This window comes from Schistocerca americana, chromosome 5 (assembly GCF_021461395.2).
Source record: "Schistocerca americana isolate TAMUIC-IGC-003095 chromosome 5, iqSchAmer2.1, whole genome shotgun sequence".
Lineage (NCBI taxonomy): Eukaryota > Metazoa > Arthropoda > Insecta > Orthoptera > Acrididae > Schistocerca > Schistocerca americana.
Window position 1 is genome coordinate 332,696,830 of NC_060123.1, and position 24,313 is coordinate 332,721,142.

Consider the following 24,313-nt stretch of genomic DNA (forward strand, 5'->3'; position numbering starts at 1 on the left):
TGATTTCATTGTGTATTCTCTAGTCACTAACATGCAATTTGTCTTTTTCTATGAATGTACATTTTATCCTATCATTCTTGACAAACTTCATGAGTTTCTAAGTCCACTTGTTATTATGCACATTTGTAGGCACTTTCATGTAAGCAAGGACACATTTAGGTATTACGTTCCTGATGATATATTGTTTATCAAAATTAATGTGGTTGGAAATCAGGAGAGTCTTCCGTTTGTTTTTCCTTTACATGTAGATGGTTCTTTGCATCTGGCTTGACGTTAAATTTGGTACTTTATCCAGCTGCAGCAACTGTAAATATATTTGCTGAGAAAATCGACAAACAGGTATAAAAAGAGATTTATTTCTTTACCATTTTCAGCCTGCTAGTGCTCTTCTTAATAAAACTGCGCTGAAAAATATGCCACATGTAGGTACACGCTAGATGAGAATATCAGGAAATTTAAGAAGGAAAATTAAAAAAATTAAAAAAAGAGATTGCAATTAATTTGAATTATCACACCAACAATGAGTGTCGGAAATCTAGAAGTGTATGGAGTATAGTACTGTAATCCTACAAGAACACAACAATGATATGTAATACAATAATGCATTCAATTAATGCAGAAAGAGCTCATGAGTCCTTACATATGGATCGTAATACATGTGCAAATATGGGGTAAGGGCACCAAACAAATTCAGACATCATGCAAGAACTGGAGCTAATCAATTAATGAGATATGTATCTTCAGTTTGGTCTCAGAGTGGGAGCTAAATATAAGACAAAGAAGTAGAACAAGAATTTATGTAACTATAGCTGCCATGAAACATAGAGGAAAATGTAAGGGCACATAATCACTGTATTAACTAACATATAGTATCCTACATATTAAGGTTGAATAAAATAACTTAATACAAACGCCATGTGACACTATGGATGGGAAACTTAGAAAATAATCGCTGAATAAGTGTAGTTTGGCATTAGTGTCTTAGCACCGAATTTGTGGGCGATAATAATTTGCAAAGTTGGGTCTGGATGCTGCAACTAGAGTAAGCAGAGAAACAGATCAGGATCAGTAGCTAATACGAATGGTCGAAAAATGACTGTAGCAGAAAGGACGTTTGGGCACAATTATGTACCTCTATTGTAGGGAAACAATTAATACTGTAACATACGATGTGCCAGGTCACAAATACGATTCATGAAACAAGTGTAGCTAAAGGTATTCATACCAATGTATGGTAAGTTTTAGGATATATTGCTGAACTTGTGTTGAGAGGTGCTTGCAAGAAATACGCCCACACAAACAATGCGTGAGACATGCCATGGGGACAGAAAGAGTAAGGGAGTGGATAAACATTTTCTAACAAATAGTAAAAATGAAGAGCCAAAAACAACTATAGAGGAAAATAAACAGAGACAGTGTTGTGTTCATTTGTTATAGTGAAATAACTAGTTCAGAAATGTGCACAACGTCATAAATGTGCTTCATGAGAAAATGCAGCTAGTGACGTTCACACTAGCTGTATGAAATAGCTACAAAAGGTTTGACTGACTGACGTTAAATAACTAAACAGCTGAAGATGATAAAGTGCCTATAATAGTGGTTTGGATGCCTTATTTGCAGTCTTCAAAGTTTATGAAGTGTGATGGTGCATGTGATGTAGCACGACAGCAACCAATGGAAACAGTGCCACATGTTATCCCAAAGTCGTATCACAACACACACATACACACACACACACACACACACACACACACACACACACACACACACACACACACACACGTATTGTTGTGAGCCACATAAATCCACCTGATAATGGAGGTTAAAGCCTCCAGAATGTGTCGTGGAAATAAATAGATTGTGATTGTTAAGCGTAAACTTGTTGTTTCGTTACAAGTTTTTGGGTATTGTATGTCTGCATGAATGTAAATATTTGTACAAAAGAGGAGATTAGTAATTTAATTTCCAGCCGAGCTGAAGAGTATATCTATTTATGAGTACATGTAATGAACATCACCATCCATTAAGTCGAGAAACTGGAAAGCTAGAAGAAGGTTCTCTCTATGACAGCATTAGTTTCTTTTGAATATCTCTAACCCCTGATTTTCAGCATGGAGCCACTGACAGCATATGTAAAAGTCTTCCTATTTGGCACAATAATCTGTTCTTATACACTCCAAAAAGTTTCTCATGCAAAATATACAAGAATTATACCCAAAAGAAGTCAGTGAAGATTGTCATTACTGTAAAATAAATACATCAACCATTGTTAGCAGTAACTTATGCCTGCTGCATAAAAATTTCTATTTTTGATGATGGCTTAATTTAGTTTCCCAGTGATAAACATATGTGTCATTTTCATTTACTCATCAGTTAAGATAGTCTATTTCCATCAGTAACTTTCCATCAGTACCTTATCTGAAGTCCTTTATTGCAATACTGTGGTGTTCATACAGAAATTCCCATTTCCCAACACAGTGGAACAACAAAGAACTGTTGCCAGCCGTAGCTAGAGGGAGTATATGTGATGTCTGTCATGAACTTATGAGTGCAGGGTAAGTGTAAAAGATACTAAAAGTAAGTAAAAGTCAAGAATTGGTTTAGGTGTCAGTAACAAGTATAAAACAGCTACGAGTTAATACTTGTAAAAAAATACTGAAGACCCTTTGAGCTATGCACGGACTTGTTATAGTAGCTTACTTGACCAGAAATACTTTTTGTATTATGAACAATGTACGAATCTTCTAACCGGATAGAATAAATGGCTTGCATTTTAAAGTGTGGCAGAAAGCAGATACTTTATATCAAACAGAATTAATGGACCATAGTCAACATTCATATTGATGAAACGTGGATACTACAAATGATACAATTATCTCAAATCGGTATTGAACGATATGGAGACCACCAATTATAAGAAGTTTGCTAACAAACTGGCGCTGTTTCATATCCCGCAGTGTGATTCATGCGACAATTGCACCTGTGTAAGAATCTCTCTTATTTCTCCACAAATCTCTTGCAAAAATCGATGTAGTGAATCTGCTTCACCTACTGTACCATCATAAGGGCATAATTTCTCAATAAATTAGCATCTCTTACGACACCTATCTTTCAACAAGTATTATAATAGTTCAGTTTACCGAGGTGACATAGGTGAAAAAAAGACAGAAATTCACAGGAACAGGTTTTGTACTTATTTTCGGATGTTTGTACGCTAAACTGCAGTGAAATCACTAATATTCTATAGGTAGCGATAGCCAACGTCGCTCATTCCGTCAGTGAGTTGCAGTCAGCTTTCCTGTTGTTACAGAAGTGTGCCAAACAAGGGGTTTAACAACGCAGCATAGCATATAAGGAGTTACTCGTATATGTTGTGATACTAATGATCTATTCTTTCTTTTTGTTTCTATAGGAATCAAAATGGCCATCTTCTTCGATTCTTGGGTGACCGAAATGTTGGCTATCTTGTCAACGGTTTTTGCGATACTTTACGTCACATTCAAAATCAGTTACACACACTGGAAGAAGAAAGGTCTGCCGTATTTGGAGCCGTCTTTCCCGCTTGGAAATGCATGGAACACGGCACTAATGAGGAAGAGCCTTGGCGAGGATCTGCGGGACGTCTATTTTGAAGCAGAAGGCAAAGATGTCGTCGGTATTTACTCATTACACAACCCTATTCTCGTTGTGCGGGATCCAGAGCTGATCAAAACGATCTTTGTGAAAGATTTTAACTATTTTCCCGATCGGGGCGTTTATGTGGACGAGAAGACAGACCCACTGTCAGCACACCTCTTCTTCCAATCAGGAAGCAAGTGGAAGTCATCGCGCCAGAAGCTGTCCCCCACGTTCACGTCTGGAAAAATGCGTGCCATGTTCGGCATAGTGCGCGACTGTGCACGCACTCTGGTTGACGTCACACCTGTGGGCAGCGTTGTGGAAGTCCGTGAGATGCTTGCCCGCTACTCCACTGACGCCATCGCTTCCTGCGCCTTCGGCATCGATGTAGACAGCCAGCACAATCCCAACGCTGAGTTCCGACAGTGGGGACGGCGCTTCTTCAAGCCTTCGTTGCGTACCTTCCTGTCTTTGGGTGTGGCACTCGCTAATCCCAAACTGCGCACCCTGTTACCTATACCCCTCGTTCCAAAGGACATCGCACAGTACTTCACACAGATCGTCAAGGACACAGTCAGACACCGAGAGGGAGCAGGAGTCATTAGGAAGGACTTCATACAGTTGATGGTTCAGTTGAAGAACAACGGATACATCGATGACAGCTTCTCAGTCTCTGGGCATAAGAATTCTGAACGTAAGTCTTGAAAATTTTTTAAAAGTTTGAATATATAATTAGCACATCGTCCAGACTATCGTCCTTAAACATTTCTGCATTAAGATACCATTATTCCTCTCGCCTCCGCAAGAGATGCAATAAAGATATCACTTAATGCCATGGTACTTAATGCCAAATTCATTCATTTAAAACTGTGATGATTGTCACTCTAGGTATAGAAGTTGTAAGCTAAAATAATTTAATCGCATATCACTCTCTAAAAAATGACAATAGTTTGGGGTAGTAACAGTTTGTGAAAGCTGATAGTCTACCAGTAATTCATACGTTACGAACAATATTACTACCAATATATTGCCGTTATATTGTCATCTGCATCATAACTGGTACATCCTCTGTTTGAATCGTTAACAGTACCGTTTACATGACGAAACATTGGACAACAATTAGACATCTCCCTGTTGCTCCATCGCAGCCCCACCTATGATGGTGAACTATGGACTGGCTGAACACTGAGAACCCAGTTGCACTACTCGCTGGAGAGGTCGTTCATTCTCAGCCCCTGCATTGTGGATACAGGTGGAGATATATGTAGTGCACATAGGAATTACTATCATTGTGTGATCCAGTGGCTGGCGCCATCCTATTTTTAGATTAAATTAAAACGGCTTTTGTATCAGTTGTTTTGATTATAAATATGACACGGAAAGTGATAGCAATGAGCTGATATGGCATACAGCTTTGTGTTTGTATTACTAATGCAAAGTGTTAATCTACATTTGTCGAAAAGGCAGTAGACACACCTGACCTTCATATAAACGAGACAACGTAGTAAGTTTAAAAGAAGTGAGCAAGAAAGAAGCTCCCAGGTAGATGTCATTTTCCTTGACTTCCGGAAGGCGTTCGATACAGTTCCGCACTGTCGCCTGATAAACAAAGTAAGAGCATACGGAATATCAGACCAGCTGTGTGTCTGGATTGAAGAGTTTTTAGCAAACAGAACACAGCATGTTGTTCTCAATGGAGAGACGTCTACAGATGTTAAAGTAACCTCTGGCGTGCCACGAGGGGAGTGTTATGGGACCATTGCTTTTCACAATATATATAAATGACCTAGTAGATAGTGTCGGAAGTTCCATGCGGCTTTTCGCAGATGATGCTGTAGTATACAGAGAAGTTGCAGCATTAGATAATTGCGGCAAAATGCAGGAAGATATACAGCGGATAGGCACTTGGTGCAGGGAGTGGCAACTGACCCTTAACATAGACAAATGTAATGTATTGCGAATACATAGAAAGGAGGATCCTTTATTGTATGATTATATGACAGCAGAACAAACACTGGTAGCAGTTACTTCTGTAAAATTTCTGGGAATATGCGTTCGGAACGATTTGAAGTGGAATAATCATATAAAATTAATTGTTGGTAAGGCGGGTACCAGGTTGAGATTCATTGGGAGAGTCCTTAGAAAATCCAACAAAGTAGGTGGCTTACAAAACATTCGTTCGACCTATACTTGAGTATTGCTCATCAGTGTGGGATCCGTACCAGGTCGGGTTGACAGAGGAGATAGAGAAGAACCAAAGAAGAGCGGTGCGTTTCGTCACAGGGTTATTTGGTAAGCGTGATAGTGTTACGGAGATGTTTAGCTAACTCAAGTGGCAGACTCTGCAAGAGAGGCGCTCTGCATCGCGGTGTAGCTTGCTGTCCAGGTTTCGAGAGGGTGCATTTCTGGATGAGGTAGCGAATATATCGATTCCCCCTACTTATACCTCCCGAGGAGATCACGAATGTAAAATTAGAGAGATTCGAGCGCGCATGGAGGCTTGCAGGCGTTCTTCCCGCGAACCATACGCGACTGGAACAGGAAAGGGAGGTAATGACAGTGGCACGTAAAGTGCCCTCCGCCACACACCGTTGGGTGGCTTGCGGAGTATAACTGTAGATGTAGATGTAAATTGTTTTCTTCATACCTCACCATTAGGGAAGGTGTGTATTATATTTTGAGAATCGACGTATAGCTCACCATTTGAGATCTTGAGCGCTATTTAAACTTTTTACTGATATCTTATTAGAGAGACAGCAAACGCAAGGAAGTGATGAAGAATATCATACATAGGTCGTTTTAAAAATTTCATTATTGCTACGGGAGACAGTACTTGTCGAAACTATAAAAACAGGTTATATACGTCTAACATTAAATAAAAACTTGTTGAGACACAGATCATTCTGTTCTACTGTAGCCATCTGTCCGTTGAAAACACAGAAGATGCCAAAGTGCTCACTGTTAACTCTTCCCACCCTTCATCCATCTTTTACGAAGAATCACGAACTTGCGCTAGCTCATGTGACAGTCCTTGGATTCACTCACACGTTTGACACAGATGCTTTTGTAATGTGTTTCGTTTTCGATGATTGTGAAGCACACCAATGCCTTTAAATGTGCCCATAATCAGAAAACGAAGCGGTTAAGAGCAGGTGACGTGGGAGACCGTGATGATGTACATTCTCGACCAATACATTACTCATTAAACGATTGTGTTATGTAATGTCGTACGAAGAGTGTGAAATGTGGTGATGCCCCATCGTGCACAACATTCGTTGTCTTTTTGCAAGGCTAACGATCTCCACTAACGTGTGATAGAGATTCACATCTCGAATAAATTAAATAAAACTTTTACTGTGCCTTCTAAGACTGTGGTTCCGTTAGGCTGTCACCCACGGCTGTTCAAATGGCTCAAATGGCTCTGAGCACTATGGGACTTAACTTCTGAGGTCATCGGTCCCCTCGTACTTAAACCTAACTAACCTAAGGACATCACACGCTTCCATGCCCGAGGCAGGATTCGAACCTGCGACTGTAGCGGTCGCGCAGTTCGATACTGTAGCGCCTAGAACCGCTCGGCCACTCAGGCCGGCCACAGCTGCTGCTCACACATTGAAATTATAGTGAATCTGCTGCTTCGCTTCCATGAAACCTTGCCTAATTGCACCTCCCCCCACACAGCTACCATGATAATATTCAGTCACAGTCCGAACTGTAAACTGGCTGTGACCAACACCACCATCACCGTCAGAGGAGCAAGTACAGAGGCAAACACAACCAGTAAGAAATTAGCAATGAACATCATCCACGACACAATTATTGGTTTCCAGACGTATTTTTATAGGATTTTTGTTTTTTAGTTTTCACCAACATCGCCTCCGGTAACAATTTGTAAGACACTCCATTTTAAACATCCAGTATAAATCAGCATGTATTTTCTTTAAGTCTGTGTACTACTTTCTCCATATTACGCATTTAGTATGTGTCAGAGTCAAGGTTTCTGCAGTTATTGTTGATATTTCACTTCTTCATAATGAAAGTGCATCTTGAAGGAGAACCTTCCCCCAGTCGACAACAATCAGAGATAAATTTTTAGAGTGCATTTTTCCATGAATCACTGTAAGATGATAATTCATCAATATCATTTGTCTTACAACGCAGCTGACTGCATACAAACATATTTTATCCTTGGCAGAAGAGAACGGGATCCTGACGACCAAGGAGATGGCAGCACAGGCGTGGGGGTTCTTCCTCGGTGGGTTCGAAACTTCCTCCAGCACTGTAAGCTTCTGTCTGTACGAGCTCGCTAGACACCCGGATGTTCAGAAGAAACTACAAGACGAAATAGACGACGTGATGAAGAAGACAAAAGGTGATGTGACGTATGAAGACATAATGACCCAGATGCCATACCTGGAAAAGGTGGTGAACGGTACGTTGTACGATTTTGATTTTTTCGTGTATTACAGTAATTAAATTTCGATGCTGAATACATGAAGAGCCATTAAGGGGGAGAACGGAGTTTCCTAACAATATATCAAAAACATAGTTGTCTATTTGTCCGCCGTTTGGGTAGTTAATGGTATCCATATACAACAATGTGAAGCAAAATAATTTACTGCGTCAGTGCAAACCTGTACCACAAGTAAAGCTCAAATATTCTCAGGAATGAAGAGGACCACAGTTCACTAATCCCTACTTGAAACATCATCGTAAGCTACCCTTACAAGCCACATTTTTGTACCTACAAGTCTAAGATAGCTTCCGGTATACCTTTATCACTACGCGATTTTGTACTCTCTATACAAATACAATACACAGACACACACACACACACACACACACACACACACACACACACACACACGTATGTAAACACACACCCCATACACACATGTGCACAAACACACACACACACACACACACACACACACACACACACACATACATACACACACACAAAATGAAATAAACAGAAACAGAACCTAGAGAAGGGGCTTAGATATGCCCTTTTTATTTGTTGATTCATTCAGAACTGTATGTTTGCAGTTGTTTTTCCAAAAAACACCTTATACCCTCATGCTATCAACCACAGAGTATAATAAGGTTTACTCTAAGAGCAAGTGAAGAGCTTGCCAAAATATGTTAATCACATTATTATAATTCCAAGAAGATCTTTTACGTAACTTTAATCTAACTTGTTATTAATTATCCATGAGCAAGGAACACTTATTGCATATTTTTAGGAATAGAGTTGTTTATTTTGGTATATAAAATAAAATTGTCGGATTTATGAATCCCTTTACTCTGGTTTTGCACATAAATGATCAGAAAATAACAAGCAGAAAAATGCTCCTAATGGAGCACAAAAATGCAAGTATGTTCCTGTTTGTTTAAAAGACGGACTGAAAAGTGATCTTCCGACAGTCTATCTTCCTAAGCACCTTTAAAAACTTTCCAAAAATTTTGGCATACGAATATATTCATGCTGTTCTAATGTTCAACTCACCTCAAACTCCCAGAAGCTCTCCTACCTCTAATTAACTCACACCCACTAGTCCATCACTGTTGTCTCTATTACCCATCCACTCACAGTTGCTCTTTCTCACTCACTTATTCATCCCAACTCATTGTCTCCCTCTTGCTCTCTCTTACTCCTACTATCTCATTCCTTCCTTCCTATTGTTGCTGTCTCTTCTCACCGTCAATATCTCTCTGTTCCTCGTCGTCAGTGTCATATATTCTCTCTCTTAATCACTTGCTCCCACCCAATTCATCTTCCTCTTTCTCTTCATTCCTTCACTCAGGTACTTTCTCCGTTACTCTTTTCGTAGAATTGTTCCGTCACTGTCACTGTCCCCCCCCCCCCCCTCTCTCTCTCTCTCTCTCTGATAATGCAATAGTCGCCTTCACTCTTTCTATAACACAAATAACACAGATACTGTCTACTAATACTTACAGTATTTATTACTTTTCCGTCTTTTTACCATTACCACTGTCTTCTTTTCTCTCAGCATAAGAAAATGCGAGTATGTTTGCATGCCAAACATTTTGGAAATTTTTTTAAAGGTGCCGAGGAAGGTAGAACGAGGCAGGTGGTATGCCACATTTAAGTCAGTCTTTGAAATAAACAGGAACATATTCACATTACTATGTGCTCCAGTAGGAGCATTTTTCAGCTGGTTCCCTTCTTTCCCCTTCTGCAGCAGGAGCATGTTAGTCATAAGAAACGAAATGTACTGGTCAGTAAAATTTAGACAGTCTACTTATGTGAAGTTGAAATAATACAAAACTTATTTTATACCTCAGTCGGATTTTACGTGCAAATTGTTTTACGGGTACGTCTGTAGTACAACATAGGGTTTCCAGATGATAACGGAGACACTTTGCAGCATATTTATCAGTGCTACGTCACTTTGTAAACCACGTTTTCATCTCACAGCCGATTTTAGGTGCGTATTTGACATGTGCATGTAGGGTAATTTTGAACCTTTGTACCTCTGAAACGGATAAAGATATGAAGAAAATTTTCAAGGTTGTTCAGGACCAGGATCTTAAGAATCCGTTGTAAAAATTAGAGCCCTTTGCTGTGCATAGCCGTCTCAGAATCCACGGCAAAGTTTTCGGCACCAAAATTATAAGTTTTTTGGTGTTTCTCGATAACACATTAAGAGGTCTGTAAACGGGGAGATGGCTCTTCTAGATAGATGCATAGAGAACACACCGTTAACATTTCAGCAATTTCCTATGGTTATTTATTATTCAGATTTCGCATCACACCGTATTTTTCGTGAAGAAGAAGGGTAAATCTGAACATTAGTATCTTGGAAACGGATAAACATATTTTACAAAATTTTCTTGAAATCGGGGTCTTAGGAATGTTTTTAAAGTTTCAGCTATTTCCTCTGCGTAACCGTCTTCGAATCCTCGGCTGGGATTTGGTCAGCTTGTGACGGCGAAAATATAGTAAAAAAACCCTCTTTGTGACGTTTTCCGAGGAAATGCACATAAACTAATGGTGCCTCCACACTTCCCATCAAGTTCACCGTAGACCGCCTCAAATACAAAAAGAAACAACAGACGTGCTCCATTTGCCTAAGTAGGAGAAAGTATGTCACATTCATCTTTGACCTTGTACTGTAGTGTAGTGAGACTGAGACGAACGTCCTGTTGGTTATACGAATGATCCCTATTCCTATTTTTTATCACCAATAAAACCCCTGTCACATGCATACCATTATAAAAGTGTGTGTACGGATGTTACATTCAAGACTATACCTCTATTTGGATGATTACACTGCAATTCACGCTTACATATCCGGGAAAGGACGCTTCGAATCACTGTCGTGGTGTTTTCTCTACCGTTCCACTCTCTAACGGCGCGTGGGAAAAACGAACTCTTAAAACTTTCTGTGCGAGCTCTGATTTCTCTTACTTGATTACGACGATAATTTTCCCATGCAGGCTGGAGATGATACAAAATTTTCATATTCAGAGGAGAAAGCTGTTGATTGAAATTTCGTGAAAAGGTCTCGCTGCAACGAAACACGCCTCTCTTTTGCTCATCGACACCCGAAATCGCTTACCATATCCATGACGCTCTCCCCCTGTTTCGCGATAATACAAAACCAGATGCATTTCTTTGGACTTTTTAGATCTTCTCCGTCAATTCTGTCTGGTAAGAGTGCCACGCTACACAACAATATTGTAGCAGGGGATGGACAAACGTAGTGCACACAGACTCTTTAATAGACCTGTTGCACCCCCTAAGTGTTCTGCCAGTTAAACACAGCCTTTGGGTTCATTTCCCACAGCATTATCTGTTTCACCTTTGCAATTTAAGTTGTTCGTAATTGTAATTTCGAAGTATGTAGTTGAATTGGAGGCCTTTAAATTTGTGTGATTTAATGTATACCGAAATTTCACGAATTTGCTTTTGTATGCATGTGGTTAAACTCACACGTTTACTTCTTCAGTGACAATTGCCACTTTTCGCTCCATACAGACATACATCTATATCATCTTTCATTTAGTTTCGATCTTGTGATGACTATACTGTAGATAAATGACAACATCGTCTGCAAACAATTTAACGGGGATGCGCAGCTTCTCTCCAAAACTGTTTCTACAGATCAGACTAGTCACCATTTTTTACCTACCACCCACTTTTGTAATTATGTTAGTAGTAAAATTCTCTAACCGCCCACCGGTTCCACAACAATGGTTATTTATAACTTAGGAAAGTAATTTTAATTCATAAAAGTTGTAAAGCAGAGTTACAACAAGTGAAAGGATGTAATAATAATTAGTTACCAAAAACTTGACGTCAAAATTTTATGAAAATCTGATGAAAATATTTTTAAAATTCCTACCACCTACCGTCCAACATGGAAGCTGAAATGCCCACTAGTGCCCTTTAGGGACCACGTTGAGTACCACTGACACAGATGGTCGTATTTCCTCTTACAAGCACAATGAATTTCGTTTGAAGGTCAAATGCCCCCAGTGCTGCTGATGATTTTCCTATTTCCCAGCAGTCTTCCCTCCCATTCCCCTCCATGTAATAACGTTCGAACTACCTAGGACTATCAAAGTCTCACCCCTTCCGCGTATTTTATCAACTTCTCTAGTTCTACATATATTCCCTCTATTTTCTCGTCATCGGCTTGTGATGTGGGTATGGAAATCTGTATGATGATGGTGGATGTTGGCTCATTTTGAAACCTCAGAAAAATAATTCCGTCACTTTATCACTCATAGCATCCCACCCTTTTACCAGCTATACCAGACTGCTGTCCATTAGATTTAAGATCTTACGCGTAGTGCCACTGTAGAATAATAATTAAGATATCTACGATGAGATATGTCTTTTTTTTCAGAAACCCTTCGTCTGCACCCTCCAGCTCCAATTCTGAATCGCGAGGTGGCGAAGGATTATAAACTGCCAGGATATGACTGTGTGTTGGAGACAGGAACTAAGGTGATCATTCCAGTCATGGGACTCCATCATGACAAGAAGTTCTTTCGAAATCCTGATAAATTCGACCCGGAGCACTTCTCTGAGGAGCAGGTGGCATCCAGACATACCTACAGCTTTCTGCCTTTCGGCGAAGGGCCACGCATCTGCATTGGTGAGTCACTTCTACTTTCATGTTTATTGATTCTTTTTAATTGTTACGTAATTCTTATGAATATCTTTACACGTCCAGAGTAACCGAGATATAAGTATTGCAATAAGATTTCTTACGTCTACACTATGTTTAATGCCCGCACTAAACAATCAACAGCTGGCGCCACTCACGAATTTCAAATAAATTCAGAAATGGGAGTACTTGAGGTAAATATACTTGGTTCATTGGAGGTAAGTGTGAATCACAAGAACTCTCAATCATGTAGGATGATAGTACACTGTTTTTACGCACGGAGGTACAATAAATCAGCAACTACAAAAAAAAAGCTCACTCAGGTCGTGTTGTTATGTTGCCATTTTCTTTCTATGCCCATGCTGTCCTTTGTCTCTTTTTCTTTTGTCCCATAGTAGGCTCCTGAAGATAGGATCGTATTTTTGAAAAAGTTTCTATCTTTCAAATGTTTAATGCATTTTTCTGTAGAATGAAAATATTTCATTTTTCTTGTCTTCTTATTGAATAATGAAGTTTTTTTGTTGATAGTCTGTAAACTTGGTGGACCACTAAGACATTTGGGAAGGTTATCTGTGGCCATAATGGCGAGAGCAATGCGTCACTTCGTACAGGAGATGATAATGGTCAGAAAATACCTGCATCATATATACGCCTAGAGGTGTAGTTAATGTGTGTCGAGGTTTCATGGGTAAAAGTGCAGCTTCCAAAGCTTTGTGGAGGACGGTGAGTAACTGATAACATAGGAGTGCACAAGTTAGGTTTGCAAGGCTGTTGGGTTTACATTTTGAAGCACCTTAGCATTCACTACGAGAGTTATCCCATTGATAAGATGCACCACACACTTTCTTGTGGCCTGCTCCACTCTGATTGAGCCACACATCACGGAGGCTAGTCGTGGAAAGTATTTATTTATTTATGCTCCTCCAGTATCTGCATTAACCATGCACAGCACTTCGCTAGGCAATGAAAGCATATTAATTTTTGCCGGCCGGAGTGGCCGAGCGGTTCTAGGCGCTACAGTCTCGAACTGCACGACCGCTACGGTCGCAGGTTCGAATTCTGCCTCGGGCATGGATGTGTGTTATGTCCTTAGGTTAATTAGGTTTACGCAGTTCTAGGGAACTGATGACCTTAGAAGTTAAGTCCCATAGTGCTCAGAGTCATTTGAATCATATTCATTTTTTTAAAAGAAAACACCCCTAACGTTCCGATGTTTTGACTCTTAGGGCAGTGCACTTTATCCAACGATTTTCTAGTGAAAATGTTTGATCCCTGAAGTGCGATTGTTGAAGATTTACAAACACATGTCTTTCGCTGCCGTACCCTCTATCTGGGATTAAAAACATATTCTCACAAAGAGCTTTAGAAGTGGAAAAAATAAGTGTGTACACTAGAGACGTAACACGAGTTCATACTGGGGAAAGGAAGGAAAGAATTATCAAATTGATAGTCCTTTGCAAAGGAACCATGCTGGCACCCACCTTAAGCGAGGAAACCACAAATCTTAGAGGGGAGGGATTCAACTGCCACCTTCCATAATGTGTGTCCAGTATTTTATCACGGTAGTACCTCACTCTGTAGCTGTGGATACCTATGGACACCAGTGTTCTAGCACTATGTTATGTCGCACACCTACAGCTACAGAGCCATGTGGAGTCCAATGTTTCATCTCTGAAGGCCCTGACTCTGTGTGTAGGTTTGAAATGGTTTAAAGGGCTCCAAGCACTATCGGACTTAACATCTGAGGTCATCAGTCCCCTAGACGTAGAACTATTTAAACCTAACTAACCTAAGGACATCACACACATCCATGCCCGAGGCAGCATTCGAACCTGCGACCATAGCGGTTGCGCGGTTCCAGACTGAAGAGCCTAGAGCCGCTCGGCCACAGCCGCCGGCATAGGTTTGAAGACAGGTGGAATACCACACTGGTAGCTCACTCAGTGTGTAGTGTGGTGGCATGTGGAACTTAATGTTCTATCATTGCAGCCGGCCGAAGTGACCGTGCGGTTCTAGGAGCTGCAGTCTGGAACCGCGAGACCGCTACGGTCGCAGGTTCGAATCCTGCCTCGGGCATGGATGTGTGTGATGTCCTTAGGTTAGTTAGGTTTAACTAGTTCTAAGTTCTAGGGGACTAATGACCTCAGCAGTTGAGTCCCATAGTGCTCAGAGCCATTTGAACCATTTTCTATCACTGCATACATCACTAGTCATGTAGATGTATAGATGGTAGATTCCGCTGTACTACACTTGTGATGATTCAGTTGGTGTGCAAGTGTGTAGATAGGTGCGTCACAGTGTACTACCATTGCAGTAATTCATCCAGTGTGTAGGTGTGGAGTCAGGCGAAATTCAGTGTTCTAGCGCTATGGTACATCCCTTGGTATGTAGGTGTGGTGATTGGTAAAAGCGAGTTTTCGACCACTATAGTAGTTCTCTCGATGTGTGGGTTTGGAGACAGGTAGAATCCAGTGGTCCATCACTGTGATACATCACTCATTGTGTAGGTGTGGAGAGAGGTGGAATCCAACATTTTACCACTGTGCTAATTCAGTTGGTGTGTAAGTGAGTAGACAGGTGAAACAGAGTGTTCTGCTACTACGGTACTTCACTCAGTGTGTTGATTTGAAGACAAGTATAATCAATGTTGCATCACAGTGGAAGCTCCCTCGCTGTGTAGGTGTGTAGACAGATGGAAACCAATGTTGAACCCCTAGAGTACCTCACTTGGTGGGTAGGTGCAGAGGATGGTGCAATGCAGTGTTCTGCATCTGCGATTCGTCACTTGGGACGTAGGCCTGCAGACAGGTGAAATCCAGTGTTCCATTACTGGAGTACCTCACACGGGATGCAGGTGTGGAGACAGGTGGAATCCAGTTTTACACCTCTTCCATACCTCATTTGGTTTTTAAATTTGGAGCCAGGTGGAATCCAGTGTTTACCGGTGCGGTACCTCACTTAGCCTGTAAGGGTGTAGACTGGTGGAATCCAGTGCTCCTTCACTTGATATCTCACTCAGTGTACGGATGTGGAGACAAGTGAAATCTGTATTTCTACCACTACAGTAACTCTTTTGGTGTGTATATGTGTAGAGAGGTGGAATCCAGGGTTCTGTCATTATGTTCTTTCATGACGTGTGTTGGTGCGGAGAAAGGGGGTATCCAGTATTCTAACACTGTGCTACGTCAGTGTATAGGGGTGGGTACAAATGGAATCCAATATTCTGCCAATGTTGTATATCATTTGGTGTGTTGGTGTGTACACGGATGGAATCTAGTGTTCTAACATAACTTGGTACGGAGTAATGCAGACGACTGATAGCTGAAAGCTATTATTTACAAGCAATGGAAATACTCAATTTAAATGGCTGTAGTGGTTGTAACTGCATCGAACTCGTATTCAGCCTTCAAATCCCACAGAAACCACATGATGAAATGTATAGCAAATTTTGATACGAAAATCACCTCCTCTGTAGTACTAAGATAAATGGCAAATGAAAACATTAAACACCACACCTCCTAGGCCTGACGGGTTTCAAACGCTAAGCCTCTCTTAGGGTCTCCACATCGCTGCCATTCAATTACGGCAAAAAGTCGTCGGATGTGGTTCTGAGTTGCGTGAAAACTTAAAATGCATTCTTTATGCAACTATGTTGTCAAATCGTGGACTTTATTATCTTTTTTTCCTACAAAATGTCGGTCGAAAGTTTGAGACAAAGAACTCTCCTTACAAAATACCGTAACTCGTTGTTTGTAAGAGGTCGAAAGCGCACTTTGCTGCACATTCTCTCTCCCTGCCTTGTGTGTGTTTCTCCCTGCGACTATTCCGTCGTGTGGGTTCCATTTTTTTTCAAGATTTTAAGAATTTTATTTTTTTCTTAAATTCTTGATCGGAGATGCTTCATGACGCTTGAGACAGTTAAACTTAGGAGGGAATTCACGTGGGCCATTAACCCTTGAATTATATTAACTTTGTTCTGTGACCTACAGTACTTAACTATTTGTGTATCCGGTATTCTGAGGTGAAGATTGGGGAACAGCCCACAATTCGAGTATACGAGCGTAGAAATTCGTCTAACCGCACTTAGGCTATGCTATGTATCAAAATAGTCGTCTCACAGTTTTATTTGGGATATTGAGTGGAATGAATTTTTTGATTCATTATTTCGAATTTTCAAGACTGATTGTTGTATTGCTAGAGAAGGCCGAAATGCACGCTATAAGCTCACGCAGGATGGCGTGAGGTCTCAGGATGGCGTGAGGTCTGAAACAGGATAAGTAATGAATGCTATAAAGAAAAGTACGTAGCTTCTAGAATACTTAACTTTAATCCATCATTTGTATACATCGTTCTTGATGAGACATGCTTCATACGATAACTATCAATTGCTATGGCGCCTTGCTAGGTCGTATCCATTGACTTAGCTGAAGGCTATTCTAACTATCTTCTCTGCAACTAAACGAGGCTTCGTCAGTGTTGTATCGCTAGCTAAGTCGTCCGTACAACTGGGGCGAGTGCTAGTAAGTCTCTCGAGACCTGCCGTGTGGTGGCGCTCGGTCTGCGATCACTGACAGTGGCGACACGCGGGTCCGACATGTACTAATGGACCGCGGCCGATTTAAAGCTGCCACCACACTGATAAGACGTAACATTATTTTTCGCACCACCAATGAAGTGATGGCTCCTTTATTTTGTTGCAGGCATGCGTTTTGGCTTGATGCAAATGAAGACGGCGATAGTACATCTGCTGTCAAAATTTGTCGTACTGCCTGTGGACGACAAGCCGCTACGGATGGATCCGAGCTTCCCAGGGCTTACACCAATCGGCGGTATGAATTTGAGGTTCGAGCGGCGACAAGAGCATGTGTGCTGAAGACCTGCAGCTGCAGTGGAAAACTCTGTGGAAATGTCTGCACACACTGTGTTCACATCCGCTGACGAGTGGATCCAACATTAGGCCTCTTCTATGATGGAACACTAGCACCATCTGATTAATCAGACTGTTGTTTAACAGTGTGGATAGTGTGCAGTTTTCTACTGATACTACCGCTCTAACAACAGGTGCCAATCTTTTGTTCTGTATTTTGTTGGTTGTTCATTGAGATTGATATCACTGTCAAATGGAATCATTGCTCATTTAACTATAAAAATGTTTCATGGTAATGCGTGCCATTTAGTTACCTTGTTGCTTCTGTGTGTCATCGAGAAGAGTTGAAGACCATTCCTCACATGAAACTTGGTCCAATTAGCTGACTACTGTATATCTATTCTGTTGTTTGAAATATAAACACTTTCGGTAAGTTTTCTGTTTGACTACCGTTGTGAACATGAATAGTGATCATGTGATACCTTTTATCTCCTTGTGCTTCCACAGCTGATTAATACGAAATTTAAGAAAACCATCATAGCTCTGGTTCAGTGGCTAGCACACTGGACTCGCATTCGGGAGGACGACGGTTCAATCCCACGTCCGGCCATCCTGATTTAGGTTACCCGTGATTTCCCTAAATCGCTTCAGGCAAATGCCGGGACGGTTCCTTTGAAAGGGCGCGGCCGACTTTCTTCCCCGTCCTTCCCTAATCCGATGAGATCCATGACCTAGCTGTCTGGTCTCCTTCCCCAAAACAACCCCAAACATCATAGTTGTTATCTTAGGTGGATTTAATAACCAATGGGCAGTTTCATCATACACGAACATCCTGAGGTGAACTGCAGATCAACAAGGTAGAATTATATACAATACACTAAAAGATGCACATAATATATTTTGTGTAGCGTCACAGAAAATATTGAACAACAGTTTTTAGAAATAATACGAAGTGATAGAAATATTGTGGTGTTATGGTTTAAAATATTGAATCGCCGAAAAAGACATTGAAAGGTGTCTTGCAATACGACAAATACAACGCTTCACTTGGTCGACTATGCTTGGTATAAGCACAGCTAGTAGTACGTGCTATGTACAGGCTGTAGAGGGACACGCAGAGCTATACTGGGCTGGCATTGCAGGGCTGATCAGTAAAAGAATCAGACATGTAAACATACCGCTTCACATCTGTCAAGTGCGACATATCGATTGTGAGGCACCGTAACTGTATCAGACAAAGGTAATGACGTTCACTTCGAGAATGTAACCAAGTTAGTACATGTATTTACAATCTTAGTTTCAAATTAAAACGTAAAATTACATAATACGAGCGCAATAGCTACGCCATGAAAGCGTAAACGAAAATTTGCATTAACGAATTATAGAGTGGACAGTCACGTGAAAGAGACACCGAACAGCTACTCTTACGTTTTACAACAACTGTGTACAATCGAAAGTAGATCAGGATAATTGCGTACAATATAGGAGAAACTGATAGTTGTGATTACACATTATTATGAATGATGGTTAAAAAAAGTTTTGGAGAATGAGACGAGCACAGATCTTTAACCATAGAAAAGAAAGAACTGATTGAAATTGGTCAAACATGTAATTTTCCCAAATTGTTAGAAACAGTCAGTTGAAAGTTCTTGTACAGAAAGGTTACAAAAGAGTGCGATAATGTCTACAGCCTCTCACCTCATCCCAGAAAAATTCTGAACAAGAATTTACTTAGTCAACCAACCTACCGATAAAACTTTTCACTGATTTAGAACCCTACCGAAAACGCTAAAAATAAAAACTTCTTTTGAAAAGCGCAGATGAAAAGTATCTATATTTCATTATTATGCAACTCCGTAATACACAAAAAATGACAACGACTTCACTTATCAAGCATGAGAAATTATGCTGTTCACCCTGTAACGCCGGAAATGCATATCCTCCTACTTCCATCTATTGTACTATAATTTGTTTTCCTTATTTTTGTTACCTGAATGTATGACATTTCTGTGTCTTTACATATTGTAATTGTTTTACTATTTGTATATATATACACTCCTGGAAATGGAAAAAAGAACACATTGACACCGGTGTGTCAGACCCACCATACTTGCTCCGGACACTGCGAGAGGGCTGTACAAGCAATGATCACACGCACGGCACAGCGGACACACCAGGAACCGCGGTGTTGGCCGTCGAATGGCGCTAGCTGCGCAGCATTTGTGCACCGCCGCCGTCAGTGTCAGCCAGTTTGCCGTGGCATACGGAGCTCCATCGCAGTCTTTAACACTGGTAGCATGCCGCGACAGCGTGGACGTGAACCGTATGTGCAGTTGACGGACTTTGAGCGAGGGCGTATAGTGGGCATGCGGGAGGCCGGGTGGACGTACCGCCGAATTGCTCAACACGTGGGGCGTGAGGTCTCCACAGTACATCGATGTTGTCGCCAGTGGTCGGCGGAAGGTGCACGTGCCCGTCGACCTGGGACCGGACCGCAGCGACGCACGGATGCACGCCAAGACCGTAGGATCCTACGCAGTGCCGTAGGGGACCGCACCGCCACTTCCCAGCAAATTAGGGACACTGTTGCTCCTGGGATATCGGCGAGGACCATTCGCAACCGTCTCCATGAAGCTGGGCTACGGTCCCGCACACCGTTAGGCCGTCTTCCGCTCACGCCCCAACATTGTGCAGCCCGCCTCCAGTGGTGTCGCGACAGGCGTGAATGGAGGGACGAATGGAGACGTGTCGTCTTCAGCGATGAGAGTCGCTTCTGCCTTGGTGCCAATGATGGTCGTATGCGTGTTTGGCGCCGTGCAGGTGAGCGCCACAATCAGGACTGCATACGACCGAGGCACACAGGGCCAACACCCGGCATCATGGTGTGGGGAGCGATCTCCTACACTGGCCGTACACCACTGGTGATCGTCGAGGGGACACTGAATACTGCACGGTACATCCAAACCGTCATCGAACCCATCGTTCTACCATTTCTAGACCGGCAAGGGAACTTGCTGTTCCAACAGGACAATGCACGTCCGCATGTATCCCGTGCCACCCAACGTGCTCTAGAAGGTGTAAGTCAATTACCCTGGCCAGCAAGATCTCCGGATCTGTCCCCCATTGAGCATGTTTGGGACTGGATGAAGCGTCGTCTCACGCCGTCTGCACGTCCAGCACGAACGCTGGTCCAACTGAGGCGCCAGGTGGAAATGGCATGGCAAGCCGTTCCACAGGACTACATCCAGCATCTCTACGATCGTCTCCATGGGAGAATAGCAGCCTGCATTGCTGCGAAAGGTGGATATATACACTGTACTAGTGCCGACATTGTGCATGCTCTGTTGCCTGTGTCTATGTGCCTGTGGTTCTGTCAGTGTGATCATGTGATGTATCTGACCCCAGGAATGTGTCAATAAAGTTTCCCCTTCCTGGGACAATGAATTCACGGTGTTCTTATTTCAATTTCCAGGAGTGTATTTATGCATTTATGTCGATGTATAATTGGTTTGTTTCGTAAATATTATTTGAATTTTTACGCTGGGTCTTGCCTAGGGAAAACTGCTATCGAACGATTACATCGATAGGTCGTGTGAAGACTCAAAGTGTGTGGGATCTTTGGTAGTGTTAACTCTGCCGCGTGGGGCGCGGGCAGAGCGGGGGGAGTCTGGCTGGAGTAGCGAGTGGAGCAGGTGTGTTGTGTGACGCTCCCGCGAGTTGCCGCGCTTTCGGGGTTTGGCAGCATGTAATTGCGCTCGACTCGCGATGATAGTTTCTGACATGGTGTCGCGGACGAGAAGCATTAGCTAGCGCTCATCAAGAGCCCGTTTCGCCTGGTGACCGTGTCGAGAAGAAGGCGCGCCAGCATCCAGCTTCTGCAACAGCGACGGCCGACAATCAGTGACTGTCGCCACCTCCTCGATCGACGGCTTCAAACCTTCAATCAACCAACAAGGAAGACTAAAAGCACGTATAGTTTCAGGACTGTATGGCAGACCTCAGCTTTTCAAATTGTTCCATTTGCCTCGCAAAATTACAGCAACTTAGCATGAACCTTTGTTGCTCATTGTCCCAATTGCATTGCCAAGCTGGGTCCCTTCCTTTTCCGAAATGAACCCGAGTGTCGTTGAAATTCAAACTCCCGCATAATTCCATTTCACTGCTTTGATTTCAAAGTTCAATTTAAGTATTCATAGCTGGCTACAATAGTTAGATTACACAAGCACAAATTAAGAGTGCGAGTTTTGTTACCGTATTTTAGCTTACCTGTGACTGCAGCTCAGCTTGGTACGTACTAAATTTTACTATTGTTAATTGTTCAGAATCGTTTAATTCAAGTTCAAAGTTAAATCTCTTCTTTCTAAATTGCGTAGATTCAAGTAGCTTTAGAAATGATTGTTGAGGTAGTCCAAGACTAACTGTATTTCGATGTGCTTCAGAAAGAAAGCTCACTATTAACTTCAGTCACTAAATTAACTTTCGATTTTCCGGTTTCATTAATTCTTTTGCTAAATTAAGTGTAGCGAAATTGATTACTTCTGACAAACTTTCAGTTTTCACACTACACGTGTCAACCTTCAGTTGCCACGCTTCTAGTGCTAATTATATGTGTAATAACCTTTCTTTTTCAGTTATTATAGTAATTGTCCATAGGACTGGCGACCGTAATTTCCCCCAAATCTCAAATATCTAATTACCGCTAGTTGATTGTTAACGTAACGGCCGCACAGTTACTTTCTTTATTAACTTTATCCCTATTTCAAAATTAATTTCCACCAGTTTCACTTGCATTTTTCCTTTCATTTAGATGTAACCCTTTCCTCCCTCTTCACCGACAGGTTAACTTCTGTGACGATTGCTTTTCCAAAATTCCCATTAGGTACACGCGGTTTCATTTTTCACTGTCATTAAGGTCGATAAGTGAGGGGGAGGTTACAACCCTGCTGAAAGCAAACTCTGTTTTTACCGAAAAAGTAGATCAACGGATAAAAATGGACTAGTATTTGGGATGAGTAAGAACCTAATGCCCGTCGAATTGTCCTGAGTGACTTTCGTTATGGATTTCTTTATTCGCCTCATGCCAAGGCTGAGTTGGTTTCTTTAAACATGTTGTTGTTGTTGTGGTCTTCAGTCCTGAGACTGCTTTGATGCGGCTCTCCATGCTACTCTATCCCGTGCAGGGTTCTTCATCTCCCAGTACCTACTGCAACCTACATCCTTCTGAATCTGTTTAGTGTATTCATCTCTTGGTCTCCCTCTGCAATTTTTACCCTCCACGCTGCCCTCCAGTACTAAATTGGTGATCCCTTGATGCCTCAGAATATGCCCTACCAACCTATCCCTTCTCCTAGTCAAGTTGTGCAACAAACTTCTCTTCTCTCCAATTATGTTCAATACCTCGTCATTAGTTATGTGATCTACCCATCTAATCTTCAACATTCTTCTGTAGCACCACATTTCGAAAGCTTCTATTCTCTTCTTGTCTAAACTATTTATCGTCCATGTTTCACTTCCAAACATGGCTACACTCTATACAAATACTTTCAGAAACGACTTCCTGACACTTAAATCTATACTCTATGTTAAGAAATTTCTCTTCTTCAGAAATGCTTTCCTTGCAGACGATATACAACATGTAATACTATAGTTTATTAAGTATACGCAGCTTAATGTGGGATGTATTCAAAATTTTGGGTTATGTCGCCCAGTGCAGTTTACTTTTGTGTCATCAAAGAACGGTACATTCTTCGGAAATTTTTCTTTAAGTTGTCATTTAGTTGACTTTTGTCACGGCCAAGTTTAGTTACAACATCGACTACCGTTGTAAAGCTGTAGATAATTATGCCTTATATAGGACACGACATTATCTACATCTACATCTACATCCATACTCCGCAAGTCACCCGACGGTGTGTGGCGGAGGGTACCTTGAGTACCTCTATCGGTTCTCCCTTCCATTCCAGTCTCGTATTGTTCGTGGAAAGAAGGATTGTCGGTATGCCTCTGTGTGGGCTCTCATCTCTCCGATTTTATCCTCATGGTCTATCACCAGCAATGCGTTTTGTAATCAAAGCTCCGGTATTGTAGGCTCGGGAAATCTGTATTTTGCATAATTTGCATATTGTTTTCTGTGGCTTAGGTGATGTATATATTCGTTTTCTTTGATTACTTTGGTTGTTTCGATTATTGAAAGTAAAGTAGTTGTAAAGGGGATTTAGTAGATGAAGTTTTGCCACGGAACCCCTGTTCAGAAATGTACCGTTTGGCTACAGTATAGGTTTAAAGGTCAGATAACTGGCAAATCCCCAGCTTTATGCTATGCACACAAACTAAGAAGCGGCCCCATCGTCAGTTTCTGTTGTAATTATGACATGGTTCAAATGGCTCTGAGCACTATGCGACTTAACTTCTGAGGTCATCAGTCGCCTAGAACGTGGAACTAATTAAACCTAACTAACCTAAGGACATCAGACACATCCATGCCCGAGGCAGGATTCGAACCTGTGACCGTAGCGGTTGCTTGGCTCCAGACTGTAGCTCCTAGAACCGCGTGATTATGACATGACATACCATTTTCACCTGACTACAATAACGGTTGCGAGAAACTGGACAGCCGGCAACACTTACTGTGGTGTTTCAGGGAAACGTTGCAGTCTCGAATTTGAAGAGGACTTCTTTCGTCGCG

At 41.7% G+C, this 24,313-nt stretch overlaps 1 protein-coding gene across 1 annotated transcript in view; it reads left to right on the forward strand.

Moving 5' to 3' along the window:
• The window catches only part of LOC124615444 (cytochrome P450 6k1-like), a 32,185-nt gene extending 14,124 nt beyond the window's left edge, over positions 1-18,061 (forward strand). Inside the window, exons 2-5 of the mRNA XM_047143335.1 lie at positions 3,413-4,312; positions 7,814-8,050; positions 12,498-12,749; positions 17,462-18,061. Of these exons, the coding sequence (XP_046999291.1) occupies positions 3,421-4,312; positions 7,814-8,050; positions 12,498-12,749; positions 17,462-17,634 (1,554 nt within the window). The 5' untranslated portion in view covers positions 3,413-3,420 and the 3' untranslated portion in view covers positions 17,635-18,061. The remainder of the gene's footprint in view (positions 1-3,412; positions 4,313-7,813; positions 8,051-12,497; positions 12,750-17,461) is intronic.
• The last annotated feature ends 6,252 nt before the right edge of the window (positions 18,062-24,313 follow it).